Source organism: Callithrix jacchus, chromosome 10 (assembly GCF_049354715.1).
Source record: "Callithrix jacchus isolate 240 chromosome 10, calJac240_pri, whole genome shotgun sequence".
Lineage (NCBI taxonomy): Eukaryota > Metazoa > Chordata > Mammalia > Primates > Cebidae > Callithrix > Callithrix jacchus.
In genome coordinates this window covers 4,937,254-4,958,189 of record NC_133511.1, presented here as the reverse complement: position 1 = coordinate 4,958,189, position 20,936 = coordinate 4,937,254, and the positions used below count along the sequence as shown (strand labels likewise).

At 38.5% G+C, this 20,936-nt stretch overlaps 1 protein-coding gene and 1 long non-coding RNA gene across 4 annotated transcripts in view; one reads left to right on the top strand and one right to left on the bottom strand.

The window, feature by feature from the left end:
- Positions 1 to 148: 148 nt before the first annotated feature.
- LOC100385618 (caspase-1) lies at positions 149 to 11,223 on the top strand. Of its 3 annotated transcripts, none has more exons than XM_009006699.4 (10): positions 149 to 186; positions 806 to 1,072; positions 2,188 to 2,217; positions 4,025 to 4,128; positions 4,788 to 4,961; positions 5,388 to 5,622; positions 6,023 to 6,166; positions 8,619 to 8,728; positions 9,209 to 9,321; positions 10,953 to 11,223. In XM_009006699.4, exons 1-9 carry the CDS (start codon positions 180 to 182, stop codon positions 9,305 to 9,307), a joined length of 1,170 nt encoding a protein of 389 aa, XP_009004947.3. In that variant the 5' UTR covers positions 149 to 179; the 3' UTR covers positions 9,308 to 9,321; positions 10,953 to 11,223. The 3 variants fall into 3 exon arrangements, with proteins under 3 accessions (XP_009004947.3, XP_017832996.3, XP_009004948.3); XM_017977507.4 differs by lacking the exon at positions 10,953 to 11,223 and adding an exon at positions 9,967 to 10,932; XM_009006700.4 differs by lacking the exon at positions 2,188 to 2,217.
- A 4,399-nt stretch (positions 11,224 to 15,622) lies between these two features.
- The window catches only part of LOC144578026 (uncharacterized), a 145,622-nt gene continuing 140,308 nt past the window's right edge, over positions 15,623 to 20,936 (bottom strand). Inside the window, exon 4 of the long non-coding RNA XR_013522987.1 lies at positions 15,623 to 15,654. This is a non-coding gene — a long non-coding RNA (uncharacterized LOC144578026). The remainder of the gene's footprint in view (positions 15,655 to 20,936) is intronic.

Here is a 20,936-nt window from a genome sequence, read left to right as displayed (position 1 = left end):
CCTCCCTGATGCAGGCTACTGTCCTGATTCTCCGGAAAAAAAAAAAAAAAAAGAAAGAAAGAAAGACATGCGTATGCATGTGCAGTGGTTGTTTCAATGTGTGTGCACACCCACGCCAAAAAGGAAGGTGAAGCATACTTTCAGTTTCAGCTCACACAAGGAGGAAGAGGAGAAAAGCCATGGCTGGTGAGTCTTACACTGTTCCAAGGACAGGTCCCTGGGAAGGAAGAGTTTTGGAAGGGGCTGGCTCTTCAGGAAGCCGTAATTAGTATCTGTGGAAGTCTAGGTGGGCAGAAGTGAGGGAGAGGGAGAACAGGGAGGAGAGAAGAAACCAGAAGACTCTCGCAGCCTTTAGAAAGGAAAGGCAAACCCAGAAAGGAACTGAGGGCTTTCAGAGGTAGCCGGCTGTCACTTTGCAATCTTAATTAAACTCTAACTTACATGTGTAAGTCTAACGGAGGGTACAGAACTGGCACAGGAGGAGTACTAGCAGCTATTGTTCCTGAGAGAATGGGCTGCTTTATTATTCGTAGTTAAATAAACATGAGACACAAAAGGATGGTCTCTGCTTTCCAGGGGTGAAGCTGGAAATGGTAAACTCAGTCTTCAGGCCGCTCCATGCACATGTTCAGGGACTATTGAGAGAAAGGAGTGGGACAGTGATACAGTAAGAAGAGGGATTTTACCCAAGTATGAGGAGGGGGAATTTTACAGATGAAACTTAAATGAGCTCTCTTTCTGTTGATGACATGAGAGGAATATGAGGCTGTTCTCATGATGTGAGAAATCCTTGTGCCCTGAACAGACAAGATCCTGAAGGAGAAGAGGAGGCTCTTTATCCGTTCAGTGGGTGAAGGTACAATAAATGGCTTACTGGATGAATTACTAGAGAAAGGGGTGCTGAACGAGGAAGAGATTGAGAAAGTAAAACGTGAAAATGCCACAGTCATGGATAAGGCCCGAGCTTTGCTTGACTCTGTTATTCGGAAGGGGGCTCGGGCATGCCAAGTTTGCATCACGTACATTTGTGAAGAGGATCGTCACCTGGCAGAGAAGCTGGGCCTCTCAGCAGGTAAGGATCAGTGACTCACACTCAGGTGCACACAGGGCTTATCAACGTGCCTATATGTGATGTCTTTACCAGTCATGTTAAGTTGCAGAAAACTTTCTTATCTCTGGCGTCTGGGCCATGTTTCTGTAACAAGGGACAGTGCCTGTCCCTTGACTCTCCTTTGGTTCTGTTTCTTCATCCTCAGTGGCCGTCTTCTGATTGAAGCTCATTTCCTGTTCTGAGTATGTGGTAGTTCACTTGCTGAAGCTCATGAGAAGCATCTGAAAAGCTTCACGCTGTATGTTCCAGTGCTCCTGTCAAGGCATAATGTTTGTTTGTGGATTCATTTATTTATTTTTTTAGTGAAAGCAGTCCCTAAGCACTTAAGTAGTTGTAAAGCCACATGAAGCTTTAAGGTTTGTAATCAAATACTTTTTATAACTTTTCTCCAAAATTTTCCCCTCCAAAAAGAATACAATATATTTCAGTGATGGTGATACACTCCATCTTGAGAACGTATCGAATGTGTAGAAATACAAAGTTTTCTAGTGGGTTCGTTCCTCCAGTTGCCTCCTTATATTTTTTTTTAGTAAGATCACCCACTTGCCTGTTGCCAGGTGGCAGTTTATGCTGTGAGGCCTGGACTGCCTCCACCTGCAGCCCCTTCACACCCGATGCAGTGCTCAGGAACTGAGCCGGCCACATTTCTTGACCACTTGTACCTACCACATGGTGAGGGTGAGAACTCTGGTCGGTTCACAGTCACCGATCTCAGTGGAACTTCCTAAAGCCACTTCGGAGGGAAACGTTCTTTGAAAGTAAAAACCTTTTTTTTCTAAGGGTTAGGGAAAGTTTATGCCTGCCTAAGCAGACACTGCAGATGTTTCTGTTTCATCTGTAAGTAATAAAAACCCTTTTTTATTGCTGTCTCTTTCATTTTATACCTCTCACCACTCTCTAAATTAGAGAACATCTTGAACATTATTTAATGTCAGTCAGTCAGTGTTACAGGAGAAATTTTTAGTGGGGAGCGTTTTGCACATTGGGGTAAAGTTTTCCACAGAGGATAAGTGACTATTTCAATATCCTTTATCTTTTCATTGGTCAAACATCTGGACATCACCTTGATATGCAAGATTCTCAAGAAGCACTTCCGTCCTTCCCAGGTAATTCTGTTTAAAACCAAGAGCATTCTTTGGCCCTCCATCTTCCTTGACATGAATTTTGCAGGATGAATCATGGGTAAATGGGCTATGGAGAATTTTCATGGATTGATTATATAATTTTCTTTTCATCATCTATTCTGCTTCTGTAGAAACTGTCCCACAGCTTCATTATCCATGTTTATATTAAAAATTCTGAATTGTATCTCAAATCCTGATTACCCAAATAAGTACCAAATTTATTATTTAAGCCTACTGAAATATTCCCTCACATCTCCCAGAGACACCCTCATCTAAACAGGTTCAGAGCTGAGCATGCTGTTCTTCCCACCCTGATTCTCTTCTGGTTTTGTGTCACTCGGGTATTGGTGCTACCACCATCAGTTTTTCAAACCAGGAACTTGAAACTCATATGGGATCCTTTCTTCTCATGTACCTTCAGTATTCAAGCCATGGCCAAGTTTTATGCAGGCTTTTCTCAAATTTGGAACCATCTCTCGATTTTTACTTCTATTATTTTATTAAAGAACATTTATTCCTATAGCGCCCTCTTAAAATAAAATAAACATATCTGAAAGCAAGGGTTTCAGAGGGTAGGAATGCAAATTATATCAGTTTGAGGGTAGGAATGCAAATTATATCAGTTTGAGATATTTACCGAATTTATTAAGGTTGGTTATCTCATGAATATTTTCTTAAATGTTTCACAGCATGGGATATTCAACATATAAACAAATACTGTATTCTTTACTATGGAAAAATAGCTCAAAAATAACCTAAATACCTCTATATATTTTTTTCTATTGTTTTCACACTTCTTTATGAAGAAACCAAACATTTCACCCACCAAATGATTATTGTATAATTTTCTCCAATATATCAATTCTAATTAGTTCTTTTCCACATCAACGTATTTCATGCTGCCTTTGTTTGTCTGACTGTGTAACAGTTTTTCAAATTTTTTCTTAAAATTAAACTTTTTTTGCCTTAATAGTTTCTAAAAGATTCTCCACATATCTAAAAAACTTATTTCTATTTTGAAACAAAGATTACATTAATTTCTTTAAGAAATACATCACATTGTCAGATTGTGTTGAATCTGTGATGAAATAAAAACCTCAAGGATTTTCTCGCATAAACTCTGTGAAAACATTTCCTCATGTGTGTGTGCAGTCAGTGTTTAGTGCTATGAATCCATCCAGTGTGCATCTTGATTTTAGCAATCATCATTGTATTTTATATTCATTCTATTTTATATATTCAATATTCTTGCCCTTACATATGTATACATAGAAATAAGAGATCCTGAAGGACAAAGATGCATTTTAAAAAATATTCTTAGTGCTGACTACCATGTCTATTAAGTAACTAAATGAAAAGATAAACATATATTTTAAAAATATTTCAGTAGATTTAATTAAGACTTGCTCCCATTAAATTTTATCCTAGGATTTGAATCTGTTGAAAAAGTTTACCTTCTAACTATTTTATCTCACACATTGTTTTCTGAGTGTTTTACCAGGCATAGGCTTGACATTTTCTTTTTCTATGTTAGTATCTAAAATGCTTGTAGAAATGCTGATCTTGAAATATGAACGTAGATCCCTGTAATACATACCCAGGGATCTCTGGACCGAAAGGTGTTCCATTAGCAGCAAACTCTTTCAGCCGTGTTGATGATGTAGCTCAGGGCTGTCCTCCTCAGAGTGCGTTTCCTCTTCTGTGTCTTCATCCATAGGTGAGGCTGTGAGAAACACAAAGCGGAACAAAGAGGAATGCCACGGTTCATAACGTTCTTCGTCTCTTACAGCTCCTCCGGCAGTGCAGAACAAGCCACTGATGCGCTCAGAAGGGAATGTCAAGCTTTGCCCCCCAGGAGAAGCTGAAAGGATAAAGAAGGAACAGTCGGCAGAGGTGCCATGCTCAGAACACACGGATAGAGTGGGGTGAAAGATATACTTGGGGCAGTTCTGACATGCAGTGACCGTTTCTTAGAGCCAATTTCATTGAGCAGTTCTGGAGAATTACGCTTTTGACCCTCTCACATAAAGGATTTCTGTATCCTAAAATCCCAGGTTTGGAAAAAGAGTTCCAAATTGGATCCAATTCCTGGGTAAATAACATCAGCGATGGCAGCTATTGAATGCTTACTATGAGTGGGCATTGTTCTAAGCAATTCGCACACGATAATAAATAATTTTAAACCTAAACGTAACCCATTTTGGAGATCAAGAAGCTGAGATATAGGATTGTTAAATATTTTGACCAAAGATAATCAGAAATTGAAGAAATCAGTTTTAGAATTCAGCCATTTTTTGCTTCAAAGCTTGTGGGTCTTTCAAAATCCTACATATCAAGAACAATGAAGTCAGTAGCTTGGCTGCCATCTGGGCATTTGCGATTTCCATGCCTGCTCTTGAAGCAGCACTCAATTCTGTTACCCCTTTTCAATGTACAGTTCATGGGATTTGGTATCTTCATAGGACTAAGGAAGGGAAAGCTGTCGCAAACCAGCAAGGTGAATACTTAATTGGAGAGGACAAGGCTGTTAATTCAAACTCCATTTCCTGTAGATTTATCCAACAATGGACAAGTCAAGCCGCACACGTCTTGCTCTCATTATCTGCAATGAAGAATTTGACAGTCTTTCTAGAAGAACTGGAGCTGAGGTTGACATCACAGGCATGGAAATACTGCTAAAAAATCTGGGGTACAGTGTGGATGTGAGAAAAAATCTCACTGCTTCAGTAAGTTCTATTAACAGAACTAAGAGACGATGGTCATGCCCTTCATATAACTAAATAATATTAGAAAGCTTGGTTGTAAGACCAAGGAATGTAATCTCTTGATAATCTAAAATATAAACTTAGCATGAGAGAGTGCTGGATACTACATGTTCCCTTGTAACCTAAGAGTCTTTCAGCACAAGCTTGGTGTAACTTAATTGGGAAATGCTTTATTAGCTCAGTAATGTCACTGTCTTGCTACAAGATAACTCTGGATGACTTCCTATAACACTTTTCTTTCTAAAAATTAAGACTAAAATTTTTTTGGCACTCCATTGTTTGTCACGGAATTCCTTAAGCAATTCCTTAAGTATTTATTCATCGGCTTTCCAAGGTGCCGTGATAGTTAATTACACAGTGCAAAATCAGCGGTGTGGTCTCTTTCAGGAAATGACTACAGAGCTGGAGGCGTTTGCACACCGCCCAGAGCACAAGACCTCTGATAGCACGTTCCTGGTGTTCATGTCTCATGGTATTCGGGAAGGCATTTGTGGGAAGAAATACTCTGAGCAAGTCCCCGATATATTACGAGTCAATGAAATCTTTAGAAATTTGAATACCAGGAACTGCCCAAGTTTGAAGGACAAACCCAAGGTGATCATCATCCAGGCCTGTCGTGGTGGTGAGTGCCAAGGTCTTTGAGAACACCAGACGTTCAAATACTGTCCTCAGCTGTATGCATCCAGGATTTTTCAGTTTCTTTTTGTCTGTCTTTTAATGTCAAAGAACATGTAATGTCAGCACTCAAGACTGTGGTTTCTGTGGATTGAATGGCTGGTTGGTAGATATTTGTCCCATATTAAAGCTTGAGACTTTGGTGTTTGGACATTTTTCGAATTTGCTTCATGATCAGAAAAGTTAAGAATTGTTGAAAATATTGTAACTGAAATGTATGTGTGTATTTGCATGTTAATTAATTATAGAGCAAACACATTAATAAATATCCCGGAACAGAGGCTAGGAGGAAAACATCATCTTCTCAGCTGTTGGTACTAGTAACAAATCAAATTTTGTCTTTCCAGAGAACGAAGGTGTGGTGTGGTTAAAAGACTCAGCAGGAGTCTCTGAAAACACATCTTTACCAACTACAGAAGCTTTTGAAGATGATGCCATTGGGAAAGCCCACATAGAGAAGGATTTTATTGCTTTCTGCTCTTCCACACCAGGTAGCAGGTTCTACACAGGACATCTTTGTTGGGGTTATCAATACAAAAACTTACAATCACCCACTAGAGGGTCTATACCTGCAGGGAATTTAGATAAGATTTTCAAAGACCAACTTAAGCTTTGTTCCAAGTTATACACACAATTCCCTCTATCCAAGAGATCAATTTTACATATCTGTTCGATGAATTAGTAATAATTTGTCTATGTTTCCAAATTTTTATTGGAATGCTGAGCCATAACAGGGAATTAAATGGAAGATGTTCTGTGCTGTGGTACATTAGAGTCTGACTCTGCGTAGGAAGGTTCTGCCATGTTGAGATCATTCATCGGTCCAATTCGCCCAGACATCAAGTATTCATAAAAGAAGAGTGGGAGCTGGGTACAGAAAAGCAGAACAGCAAGGGAGGCACTTTAACCCTAAATTAGAGTGGGTTTTATCTAGAAGCATGAAGTGCGTAAGTCAGAATATATTTGAATTATTCTAAATGTATACTTTGGAGTGAGAATTTTGCCGTTATTGACTGATACAACCATTTATTACTTTGTAAACCAGCTCCACTAGTTTCTCCCTGGGTTCTCCCTGAATTGCTCACTCACATGTGAATATAAATAGTATTTTTCTAAGGACTGAATAAATTAATATATTTTAAATATTGGGCATGACACAAAATAAAGCACACATTAAAGAACTGCTATTATTTAAAATGTTTTTATTTTATAACTTAATTCAATTGCTTTCCTAAGCGAGGTTTAAATAAAAATTCTTTAAATTCTTTCATTCACCACATTTGGCAGTTTCCTGAGAGGACTCGCATTCTCTCAGTCACCTGTTGCCCAAAGGCCCTGCCTCTGCTCAAACAGTTTTCTAAAATATTTTCTAAAATGAGATACCTTCTTTCAGAAGAAGCTCGGTTCTGCATTGCGTTGAACATGCCCTGATGTAGAACTAAATATTTTTTTCCAATGTTCAGAAACAATGGCGTCATAGAAAAAACCATGCATTTCCATCCTGAGTACATATGACACATAGTCGACTTTAATATCAGACAGAACTGTCTTGAATATCCTTCGATCCCAGACTTTCACATCCACCCCTCTCTACGTGGCTCTCCGTAGGCCCCTGGCTTCTCATCGTGAACCTGGCTGACTTATGTGACTTTCTTTTCTTCCACTTTCCTTACTCCTCCTTTCCAGATGACTGTCAGGAACAGCGATTTAGTTATATATAACTTCCACGTTAGACCCATCTCCACATCCCAGTAATTTCCTGAAGAAAAGTAACCATCTACTTCCTTAATTTCACAAAACGTTTGCAGAGACATGTCTCCACAATATCTCTTACCTACTTCCTGTTACTAGAACAAGTCTCGGTTAAAGAATTCCTGGGCCGGGCGCGGTGGCTCACGCCTGTAATCCCAGCACTTTGGGAGGCCGAGGCGGGTGGATCACGAGGTCAAGAGATCGAGACCATCCTGGTCAACATGGTGAAACCCCGTCTCTACTAAAAATACAAAAAATTAGCTGGGCATGGTGGCGCGTGCCTGTAATCCCAGCTACTCAGGAGGCTGAGGCAGGAGAATTGCCTGAACCCAGGAGGCGGAGGTTGAGGTGAGCCGAGATCGCGCCATTGCACTCCAGCCTGGGTAACGAGCGAAACTCCGTCTCAAAAAAAAAAAAAAAAAAGAATTCCTTTAGCTGAGATACCTGTGTTTCTAAATAGAATTTTATTATCAATATATACTTTCTGACCATTATAACTGGCTAAAATGTGTCATTAAAGAATGTGTGTGTCATTATACATGGAGCTATTGCTACCGTCTTTCTCTTAAGCCTTGCTCTGTATAATTTTATGTCCTCATTACTTCTGTGTCTACCATGTAATAAATTAATATTGTTTTTCTTTAGTATTTCTCTTCTTCATAAGAACCGTTCATCCTGCCATATGATGTGCTCATTTCCTTATCAACTCCTCCCAGATTTCTACTTTTGTTCTGTTTATGATTTTTATAGTTAATTTTTTGAATGTAAAATCTTACTGTCAATGTTATTCAATTTTAATTATTTTTAATGAAGTATGTATTCAGAATTTATTAACACAGTTATCCTGTATAGACTGAATATTACATATCCTGTGTTATCTTAGACACTTGTGTGACCTCAGATATCTCTTACGTACGAAATGATTACCATCCCCTGTATAGCTGAGTCTATTCCATATCAGAATGCATAAGTAACTTAAATCACAGTCAGCAGTACCACTTTGGGGATGTACATTTAGATATTCGTTTTCCAAATCCCAATCACTCCCCTGTACTCCGTTCTGCCTTTTCCTTACTCAATAACTAAATCTATGATTTCAAACACACCTTGGCTACAGTAGAAATACTAGGGTTTCTTCTCTTTCTTCAGGCAAGAACTTGTCTTGAGATTTGAAATGTGCTTTATCAACAGATAATGTTTCTTGGAGACATCCCACAAAGGGCTCTGTTTTTATTATGAGACTCATTGAACATTTGCAAGAATATGCCTGTTCCTGTGATGTGGAGGAAATTTTCCGCAAGGTAAGGCTCTAGTGGATGCTATTTTCATTCCATCTCCCTGAATGCTTGGCTATTGCAATTGGAAGCATAGAAAGCAGATCTGGACATGTTTATCTTCTAATAATACCCGTCTTTCCAAAAGAGTTTCGAAGTTCTTTGGAGTGTGGACAAACCTGGGAGCCAGGTCCAGTCTGCTACGACTCACAGCCTTGAGAAAACAATAGTTTAGTTTCCCCCTGCTCCTGCCCTGCAGAGACGAATCAGTGGACTCTAATTTGCCTGCTCCTCGTGGCTATTAGATCCAGCAGCAGATTTTAAAAGCCCCGAGGAGGGTCATTCATTGCTTTGATACGTATATGGCTAAACGTGTTGCAGATGGAAGTAATTTTTGTTTTTGTCACTTATTTTGCTATATTTGTTGTAGTCTTTTTGGCGTAACTCAAGAATCTCTTGAAAAAAACCCAGAAAAAATAGGTCTACAGACTTTCCTTTCTCTTTTAGGTTCGACTTTCATTTGAGCGAACAGATGGTAGAGTGCAGATGCCCACCGCTGAAAGGGTGACTTTGACAAGACGTTTCTACCTCTTCCCAGGATGTTAAAATAAGGAAGTTGTGTGAGTATCTGTGGGCAGGTGTGTGTGTACGGTTGGGACTGTGGGAAGGTTCAGGAAAGCATAGTGAAAGTGCCTTTTAGTCAAGGACTCTGGGTCTACAGGTTGAGAATCCTTAATCCAAACATTAGAATTTTGAAATACTCTAAAATCCAAAACTGTTTGAGTGCCCATATGATATTTAAAGGAAATGTTTATTGAAGCATTTCGAATTACAGGTTTCTGGATTAGAGATGATAAACCAGTATGTATACTACAAATATTCCAATATACAAAAATTTCTGAACTTCAAAATACTTCTGGTAGCATGCATTTTGGATAAGAAATACTGAAGCCATATAATATACAGAAAACACTGAAGTAATGCCTTTCTTCTGGTCAGTGCAGTGCACATTTCTCTTCTCCAAAAGTTTTTCATTTCGACCCCTTCTGAGAGTCAGCTGCTATTTACCTAGAAGTGGCCGTAAGACAATGAATGCTCACCTCTACATGTTTCTCCCCTTCACCTCAGCAGAGTATATTTAAACATAGCATGCACTCTTTCCTTCTAAGATTGTGTGTGCTCCCATTGGTGGTATAACTTTATAACTTGCTTGTCTTTTAGCAAAATTCTTTCCTATGGTTATTTTTATTTCTTTTTACTCATAGGACATGAAGAGATCCTTCACTCTTTAAAGGTTTTTAGAATTCTGTCTGATAAGTAAAAAAACTTTTGATTTAATAAATCTGTTAGAAAAATGAAAACTTGTCCTCAGTTTTCTCCCACACTGAAGAAACAGGGGTTGGAACTTCGAGAGACTGATGAATTAGAGAGTTTGACCTAATCCGTAAGACCCAAACTGGCTATTGGCACCTTTCTTTCCCAGAGTTAAAATAAAATACAAAAATACAAAGATTACATGAGACTTATGAACATACCAAAGTTACTAATTACTTTCTTAAACCAAAGTTTATGTTGCGCTCTTTTTTAAAAGAAAAGGAAAACCATTAGCTGGACTTTCTGCTTGAGAGATGCACATACAGATTACAGCAGGTACCTGACTTCAGAGAACTTAGAGCTTCGCCGGAGAAATGGGGAGAAGGCAGACACTTGTAACAGTGACAGTGCGGTGTGATAAGGAACTTTTCCCCAATCTCATGGTTACTACTGACAAATCCATGAACAGAACTTGCATATTTCTGCCCTTTGCTAAAGTATTTAAGACAAAAAAGGTAAATTTTGAATCAGCCCTAGACGTAGTTCACAGAATCCTTGAAATGGTAAGATAGCCCTCAAAAATGAGGCACTTGGCAGATGATGCGTGACACCCTGAAGAAACACTAGGATGCATGGCACGTGCAATGAAGTCCCTGCATGGGACAGAGAAAAGGAGTTTGTGGTAAAATCATTCACTCCGAGATGTTGAAATTTAGGGAGGATTTGAAGAACTGCCCTTTTGCTTGCAAATATGAGGGTTTTTTTTCTAATCTTAAGCACATTAAATGAGAGTGAATTTCTGAGCTTTAAAAAATCTTCATAGCTGAACACATTATAATCTCTCTCTCTCTCTCTCTCTCTTTCTCTCTCTCTCTCTCTCTCTCTCTCTCGCCTTTGATTAACCGTTTTTCTGGGCATGTCACTTCTGCACTATCAGGCATATTCTACTACAACCTGAAACTACATCTGTGATCAGTCTTTGCTCAAACAGCAGAAGTGAATTGCCGCCCTCAGTAAAAATGAACTGTTGAAGTTTTAGGCAGCTGAAGAAAGCATTCTGGGAAGTAGACAAGAAGATTCCTTCAGGACGGTCTCCAATCAAAGGGTGAGATGACAGGGAGATGGAGAAGAGAAGACACCTTCATGATTCCTCAGCACAGTTTAAACAAGAAATACCTTTACTGAATAAACAATCCTTTCCTTACTTATTTTTGTTGCCTTTTTATCAGTTGGTTATAGGTGTGCGGCTTTACTCTGGGGCTCTCTATTCTGTTCCATTGGGCTATGTGTCTGTTTTTTGTACCAACACCTTGCTGTTGTGGATACTTTACACTTCTAGCATAGCTTGAAGTCCAGTAATGTGATGCATCCATCTTTGTGAAAAGCAGTTTGGAGATTCACCGAAGAACTAAAAGCAGAACTATCATTTATTTGACCAAGTATCCCATTGCTGGCTGTATCCCCAAGGGAGAAGGTACTGTTCTATCTAAAGGACATGTGCCTTTAAATGTTTGTCACAGCACTATTCACCACAGCCAAAAAATATAGAATCAACCCAGGTGTCCATCAATTGTGGATTGGATTTTTTAAAAACTGTGCTACACGCCTACTATGGAATATTACATAGCCATAAAAATGAAATCCTGTCCTTTGCAGCAATACAGATGCAACTGGAGGCCATTTTTCTAAGCGTATTAATGCAGAAACAGAAAACCAAATATCACATAATCTCACTTATAAGTTGTAGGCTAAATATTGCGTACACATGGACATAAAGATGGGAATAACAGACACCGGGGACTACTAGAGGGAGGAGTGAAGCAGGAGGGAGAGAGCTGAACACTATGTACCGGCTGCTCTTCTCACCACCTACATGATGAAATAAGTTGTACCACAAACCTCTGCATCACCTAATATACTCATGTAACAAACCTGCATAGGTAGCCCTGAATCTCAAGTAAAAATTGAAATGAAAAATCAAGAAACCCAAGATACACAAAACATTTGGTTAATTCTTATGATGCAAGGAAACTAGTTAGATTTTACTCACTCAGGACAGGTTTTTTTAGATGAGCAGCGGAAGAATAACCGACAGATCAGAAGAGACGGATGAGTAGAAGAAGGTATGCAGCTACGGAGAGAGAAAAGGAAAAAGAAAACCAGGCTGAGGTGTCAAACCACAGAACAATGTTTTGTCATTTGCATTTTTTCCCACGGGAAGAAAGTAGAGTTTAGGACGAGAAAGCCAGTTGGCTGACTACAGGGCACTTCCCCATGATGAACCAGAAGTTCCAAGCAGCAGCTTCGTAATCTGTAATCACGTGTCCCCACTCGCTGCAATAAGGAAATACCGGTGACTTTTATTTCTGAGTCTGAGGCACTTTCCAGTGCTATATGAAGAGACAGAGGCTGTTAGATATGGCTGGTGAGTCCGGGGTCCTTTTCTGACTAGGAGCTGGGGACTCAGGTCTTAGAAAACCCTTGATTTATTGCTGTGTGACAGGGAGAAATACCGAAAGGGAAATAAGCCAATAGTACACGCTGGATCTTTCCGTTATTGGTGGCATGAAGTTTGAATCATGAGACCCAGTGTTGGAGACACTGAAGAAGAGTATGTTCTCTACATGTTTTCAAGCCAGCTAAAGGTTAATTCCTTTCTTTCAGCTTCTAATAATCAAAGGGAGAGTAAAAAAAAAAGTAAAGTGTTTGTGTGAGAAAACTCCAGAAATTTCTGCATGCCCTCTGAAATCTCTGCTTTCTCTTGATCCCAGATTAATCCTCCAGACTACGAACCTTCTTCCCAGAAACAAGTCTGAGAGCCTCTGTGTTCTCAACACGTTGTCATCTCGTGTCTTGAATTACATTCTTGGGATGTTTAAAGTGATCGCACTTTTTCCATCTTTCTATGTAGTCCTGGTACTAACTATTATCATGCAGTGTTTCTTGGGTTGCCGTCACAGATTTTTAACTGGCTTCCCACTCTCCAAAACGTAACCCTTCAGTCCATACTGCACGCTACTTTCAGGCTGACTGTCTTACACACAGAAGCTGAAAGTCTCAGAGCTGGAGTCCTGAGCTACTGAGGCAGCTAGTATTCCAGCAGGTCATATTGCTTCTTTGGCTTCATTCACCTTATTGACAAAAGGAAGAAACTAGAATAGATCAGTGGTTTCTAAACCTTGTAACAGATGTGAATAATCTGTAGTCATATTAAACAAATTAGATTATACTACCTGAATTGCTCAATCTTTAATAGACTAGACATTTATTACCCTTAAAGATCTGCAGACAATTCCTAGGAAGCTAGCTTGGCATAGATTCTTCTACGGGTTAGCAATATTAGCAAAGTTGGTCAGTTAGTTAACTCCCTCTTCTCATATGCTAGGGATCTATTAATGTAATTTGCTTACTCAGCAACATACATTGCCTTCCTATATTGCTGTATGAAAAGGCACGGTGGCTCAAGCCTGTAATCCCAGCACTTTGGGAGGCCGAGGCGAGTGGATCACGAGATCAAGAGATTGAGACCATCCTGGTCAACATGGTGAAACCCCGTCTCTACTAAAAATACAAAAATTAGCTGGGCATGGTGGTGCATGCCTGTAATCCCAGCTACTCAGGAGGCTGAGGCAGGAGAATTGCCTGAACCCAGGAGGCGGAGGTTGCGGTGAGCCGAGATCACGCCATTGCACTCCAGCCTGGGTAACGAGAGCGAAACTCCGTCTCAAAAAAAAAAAAAAAGAAAAACACCTGAACTCTCAGGTGCTTCTATGTTTCGAAATATTCTTACTCATTTTTCCATTAATCACTCTAAGGCATGATTTTAGGTTCATAAGAAAAAATATTTGCTGTATTTTACTTCACTCATAGTTCCTTGCTATTGAGTCTCTTTATTTCTTTGATTCGCCGTGTAGTTTATGTTTATCTCCAGGGTTTATGTCTCACCTGACAACACTCAATTTAAACTCCTAAAATGAGGGAATTTCTTTTTTATTTTTTGTCTATTTTGTGATACGACTAAAGCCTTTGGCCAGGGAGGAGTAAGACAAACTCACAGCCATGGCTCCGTCTCTGGCCAGGCAGGCTGACTTTACCAGTCAGGGACTGGAGGCAGGGGAATCATTAGGTAATAGGTAAGAGAGACTGAAAGGCGCAAAGCAAAAACAACTCAAGTGAATTGATCATTGCAAACAACCATGTGTGGCTTGTTTGATAACTGAAACTTGTGAAAAACATATCCTATATAAAATGTGTAGGAATTTCACTGGACTTTGCCTAGAACCAAAGCTGTGCTCTTGATGAATGTGGCCCCTAAATTATTCCATTCATTTTTATTATCACCGCAACTTTAATTCTGTGATTAGTAAAATAATCAATGAAAAGTGCTTTTTAACAATAGTACTGTATGATAGGTATCTCACGCACGTCCTCCGACTGAATATTTACAGTCAGTTAAGTTTGTGCTATTATCACCATTTTGTAGTTGAAGAAGATATCTAGAAAAGGACTAAAACTTTTTATTTGGTCTAATGTCTGTTGTGAAGAGTGAATCTCGGTTGGCCTGACTCTGAAACTCCACACTCTAATGTTATGTCAATTTTCTGCAAAGAAACCTGTTCGAATGGGGGCCCTGTCTCTGATCACGTCCACTTCGGTTCTGGCCCAGCCCTCCCAGCTTCCTGATTACTTTAGACACACTGAAGCCTTTGCGCTTCTTCGCTCACCGCTCTCTGCGGGAGACCAGCCCTTACTTGTCCAAGGGGCAAACTTCTTCTAGACTTTCCGGTCTCCGTGCCAAGCCCTCCCTCATTTGGACAGCTGTCTTCTCAAGCACACTTTGCTCATGCTGATCTTGAGCATCTGCTCATTATTTAAATTCTTATAATGTTTTTTATCTTACTTATTTGCATATCTGTCTTTCCACTTGACTATAAGCTGGAATGTATAATAATATTTCCCCAAAATGGTACCCTCACCACTAGCGGAGTATTTTTCACAAACTAATACTCACTAAATTTTCCGGAATGAACAGGAGAGTAAATATGCCTTCCCTCTGCTGGAAACTTCCAGTGTGTGCTTATCGCCCATTAAATAAAATCCAACTTACTTACTTTTTATTAAGTATTCTTCAAGAGTTGGGCCACACCTAAATTTGATTCATCTGTTTCGACATTCACTCAGCTAGTGATTCAGTAGGTCATTATCAGACTTCCCTTGAATGCCAGAAGTCGTGCAGGCCTGGTTTATGGCCACCTGTCCTCACAGAGCATAAAATCTAATGATGGATGCTGATAAGAAGGCTGGAAGTCACAGTTAAAGGTAAAAGGTATGCTACTCTAAGAATAAACAAGGTGCCCTAGGGGCATGTACATGACACTCTGTCCCCTCAGATACTCAGAGAGGATTTCCTGAAAAAAAAAGTGCCAAATGGGCCAGGTGTGGTGGGTCACGCCTGTAATCCCAGCACTTCGGGAGGTGGAGGAGGTAGATCATGAGGTCAGAAGATCAAGACCATCCTGACTAACACAGTGAAATCCCGTCTTTATTGTAAATATACACACAAAAAATTACCTGGGTGTGGTGGTGGGTGCCTGTGGTCCCATCTGCTCTGGAGGCTGAGGCAGGAGAATCGCTTGAACCTGGGAGGCAGAGGTTTCAGTCAGCTGAGATAGTGCCACTGCACTCCAGCCTGAGTGACAGATTGAGACTCCATCCCCCACCCCCCAAAAAATAAATAAGTGCCATCTAATCTTAGACTCGAAAAATAAACAGAGAGCATAGGAGAACAGGGAGCGATGAGAAGGTGGAAGACTGGCCTAAAAATTAAGTGAAGAGCAGAATGTTTTGAATGTAACGAGCAAGGTGGGGACAGTTTCAGACGAGGCAGAATGAGAAGGCCTAGGTTAGAATAAGCTGAGAGGTTCCATGGTCAAATCTAGATATTGGAACATTCTTCACTGTGGAGAACAGAATAGAAGGGACTACCAGAAGGTTTATAAGGTATTCTGTGCAATTAAGAAAGAAAGGGTCCTGTAATCCCAGCATTTTGGGAGGCCAAGGCGGGTGGATCACCCGATCGTCAGGAGTTCAAGACCAGGCTGGCCAACATGATGAAACGCTGTCTCTACTAAAAATACAAAACATTAGCTGGGTGTGGTGGCACACACCCATAATCCCAGCTACTTAGGAGGCTGAGGCAGGAGAACTGCTTGAATCCTGGAGGCAGTGGTTGCAGTGGGCTGAAACGTGACATTGTACTCCACATTGGCAACAGAGTGAGACTCTGTCAAAAAAAAAGAAAAAGAAAAAGAAAGAAAGAGGCACACACCTGTAATCCCAGCATGTTGGGAGGCTGAGGTGTGTGGCTCATGAGGTCAGGAGTTCAAGACCAGCCTGATCTAGATGCTGAAACCCCATCTCTAATAAAAACACAAAAATTAGGCATGGTAGTGGGCACCTGTAATCCCAGCTACTCGGGAGGCTGAGGCAGAGAACTGCTTGAACCCAGGAGGCAGACGTTACAGTGAGCTGAAATAGCGCCACTGCATTCCAGCCTGGGTGACAGAGAAGACAGAAGAAAGAAAGAAAGAGAGAGAAAGAGAAAGCAAAAGAAAGGAAGGAAGGAAGGAAAGAAGGAAGGAAGGAGGGAAGGAAGGGTGTCGGACTGAATAGAAGTAATGAACAATTACAATTAAGACATGGTCAGATACTGAAAATGTTTAGTAAATAAAATTAATGAAGTGTGAATTGAGTTAGGGAATAAGACATAAGGAAGGCAGAAGAAGTTTAATATCACCAGGTTTTCTGTCTTCCTGCACCTGGAGGTTTGATACTAATTTTTACTATATGGAGGAAAGGAAGAATGGAAATAGAAAAAAAAAATGAGCAGTTCATTTTTAAAAGTTCAATTGAATGAGGTTGTAGGGTAATTTTAAGTGATGTCTCATTGTTGGATGTTTGGGTTTCCATACAGGATCTGCATCTGGGCTGATCTATACGTTTGAGTAATTCATTTATTATTTTAAACTTATAATTGATGCTCTTATAATTTATGGATTATGAAAAGAGGATCTCAAGCTAACTTCTTTAATTGTTTCTTTATAAAAATTATTTTATTTATTTAATTGGCAATTAAAAATTTTATATACTTATGTACAAAATGATGTTTGAAATACATATTGCAGAATGCCTAAAGAGCTAAGGAAAATATGCATTAAAACATATGCTTATTTTTTGTGTGATTACAGCACTTAAAATTTACACTGTCAATTTTCAAGAATACATCATTAACTATAGTCGCTATGTGGTGCAATAGATTTCTCAAATCTAGTTATCCTATCTAATTGAAATGTTATTTCCTTCGACCAACATCTCCCCAAACTTCCTGCCTTCTCCTAATCACTTCCATTCTACCTCTGCTTTTATGAGTTTAACTGTTTTAGACTTTACACATCAGTGAGATCATGTGGTGATCTTGTCTTTTGGTGCCCAGCTTGGCTTATTTTATTTAATATAATGCTATCCATGTTCATCAGTGTGATCACAAATGACAGAATTGTTTCTATTTTCCAAAGCTGAAGAGTGTTGTAATAGAGATATAAACCACATTTTCTCCATCCATTCATCCATCTATAGACACTTAGGCTTATTTTATATCTTGGCTATTGAGAATAACGCTGCAGTAACAACAGAAGTTTCTATGTCTTTTCAACACACTGACTTAATTTTTAAAATATATACTGAATATTTGGACTGCTAGATCACTTGTTACTTCTATCTCAATTTTTTGCGGAGTTCCCTATTGTTTCTCGTTGTGACTGTACTAATTTCTGTTTTCATCAACACTATACTAGAGTTCTTTTTCTCAACATCCTTTCCAACACTTGCTATCTTTTCTTTTGTTTTTTCTTGATAATTATTCTATTGTTATTATTCTAACAGGTGTGAGGCAACATCTCATTGTGGTTTAATCTCCCTGTAATCAGATATTGAGCATTTTGTACATACCTGTTGTGCATTTCTGCATCTTCCTTTGAAAAATGTCTATTTTGGTCCTTGGCTCATTTTGTAATATTTGTTTTCTTCCTATTGAATTGTGTTTTTTACATATTTTGAATATTAATATCTTACCTGATATATGGATTCAAATATTTACTCCTTAACTGTTGGTTATTTCTTCACGTCGTTGTTTCCTTGCCTTTGCAAAAGCTTTTTAGTTTGATGTAATCTCATTTCTTACTTTTGCTACTGTTGACCATGTTTTTTTTTTTTTTTTTTTTTTTTTGAGACGGAGTTTCGCTCTTGTTACCCAGGCTGGAGTGCAATGGCGTGATCTCGGCTCACCGCAACCTCCGCCTCCTGGGTTCAGGCAATTCTCCTGCCTCAGCCTCCTGAATAGCTGGGATTACAGGCACGCGCCACCATGCCCAGCTAATTTTTTCGTATTTTTAGTAGAGACGGTGTTTCACCTTGTTGCCAGGATGGTCTCGATCTCTTGACCTCGTGATCCACTCGCCTCGGCCTCCAAAAGTGCTGGGATTACAGGCGTGAGCCACCGCGCCCGGCCTTGTTGACCATGTTTTTAGTGTCATATCCAAAAATCATTGTCTATACCAATGTCATTAAGCTTTCCCATGTTTTTGTGTAGTAGTTTCATAGTTTCAGTTATTAGGCTTATGTGTTTAATCTATTTGGAGTTGATTTTTATATATGGTGACATATAAGGGCCCAATTTCATTTTTCTGCTCATGAATATTTAATTTTTTCAACATCATTTGTTGAAGACAATGTCCTTAGCTATTGTGTGTTCTTAAACTTTGTCAAAAATAAATTTACTGTAAATAACTGGGTTTATATCTGGGTTTTTTGTCCTGTTCCTTTGTTCTCTGTTTTTAATGTTACATTCTAGTTTGATTACTATAACTTTGTCGTATGTTCTAAAGTCAGGTTGTGTGATGCCTCCAGTTTTGTTCTTTATTCAAGAGTGCTTTGGGTATTTGAATTTTTTGGTAATTCCATATGAATTTGAAGATTGATTTTTTATTTCTGCAAAAATTGGCATTGGAGGTTTAATAGGAATTTTGTTGAATTCATAGATTTATTGGGTATAGACATTTTAATAATATTAATATTTCCAATTCATGAACACAGGATAGCTTTCCATTTTTGTGACTCTCACTCAGTTTCTTCTGTCAATGTTTTATAGTTATGGGTATATACATCTTTAACTTTTTTAACTTTACATTTATACTTTATTATTTTGTGGAAATTTTGTAGCCATTATAAATGAGATTTTCATCATCCATTTTTAGTTTGTTATTTGAAAAATGATACCCATTTTTGCATGTTGTTTTTGCATCCTTCAACTTTACTGCATATGAGTATTAGTTCTAACAGAGTTTTGTGGCACATTTAGTGTTTTCTTAATATATGCAGTATAGTGTCATTCATAAACAGGACATATTAAATTCTTCCTCTCCTATTTTGATGCCTTTAATATCTCTCTGTTGTCTAATTTCTGTGACTAGGACTTCTAGTACCATGTTGAATAGAAGTGGTGGAAGTGGGTCTGTGTGTTTGTCACATGTGGCATTTATTGTGTTGTTAACCTGTTTAGGTTAATTGTCTATCCTATTTCTCCACATATACATTCAGTCCATCTATGTTAGTTTACTAAGCATGGAAATAAGTTAAACAGAGCTTCAGAACCCAGGCGGAGTGGACACTCCACAAGCCGACCAGTGCACTCTTTGCAAAGCTTCACATTCCTCTTCCAACATCCACATTGCTTTTAAAACGAACATTTTTGTCTCCTCTTCTAAGAAGCCTCTATTAACTCACGTCCTGGCATTTTCTCATCTTTTCTGAGTTCCTTAAGCATCTTGTCTGTGTTCTCTTAAGAAGCTCTTCATCAACTGTCACGTAATGTAATTTAATGATTTAGGAGTAGGGCTCTGGATTCTGAACACTTGAACTTCCATTCCTACTGCCCAGTTACTGTAAACTCTGTTTTCTTTTCACAGGATTACGTTCAATTACTTAAGTTACTTATCAGTACATGTTTCCTTTTCCATATAAAACAGGTTAGTATGCATTTCACATGGAACTTTTGTGAAATTTCAGTAATGCACTTGACCTCATGGGGGTTCAACATATATTAACTACCATTAGTGAAAGTATGTCATGGTTTACTACATGGAATGTGGTGTAAAAATAGGATTTGAACCCTAATTCGTGTTATTTAGGGTAACCTATTAAATGACTTACAAAATTGATAAAATAATAAATATTCTACTGGTTTATTGTGAGGGTCCAGTATACTACTATTTGTAAAGTAATTAGAAGAGAGATTTGTAAATAATGATGATAATTACAATGATAATTGACATTGTTTCATTTTTTAATCACAATAAATACATAGGAGATGTTACCTTCATTAAATGCTATTAGATATTTTTTCTCGTTTTGTAACGTCCATGTGTCTTTCTTGTAACAGTTGGTACATGATTGACATATGAACTCAAATTAACCTGGAAAATGAGTCTGGTGCTTCTAGACCAAAGTTTTGTCCAGTGTCCTGACATGTTTTCTTTAGAAAATTTATTTTGTGTGAAAACTATCCTTATATCTTGATGAACTAGATAACTACCTTTATAGAGTTAACTAAGAAGGGAGAAGATATCTGGCTTTTCCACATACAACCTGCTTAAATCATATCTCTTGTATTGAAATAAATGATTTATTACATATATATACATGTACATATATACATATATAATATATATTACATATTGTATATAAAATATATAATATTAAAAATAATATATTTAATATGTATTATATTTAAAATATATATACATAGATTTTTTTTTTCCTGGTAAAAACTCAAATTATACTAACGAGTAATACATTAAGTCAGTGT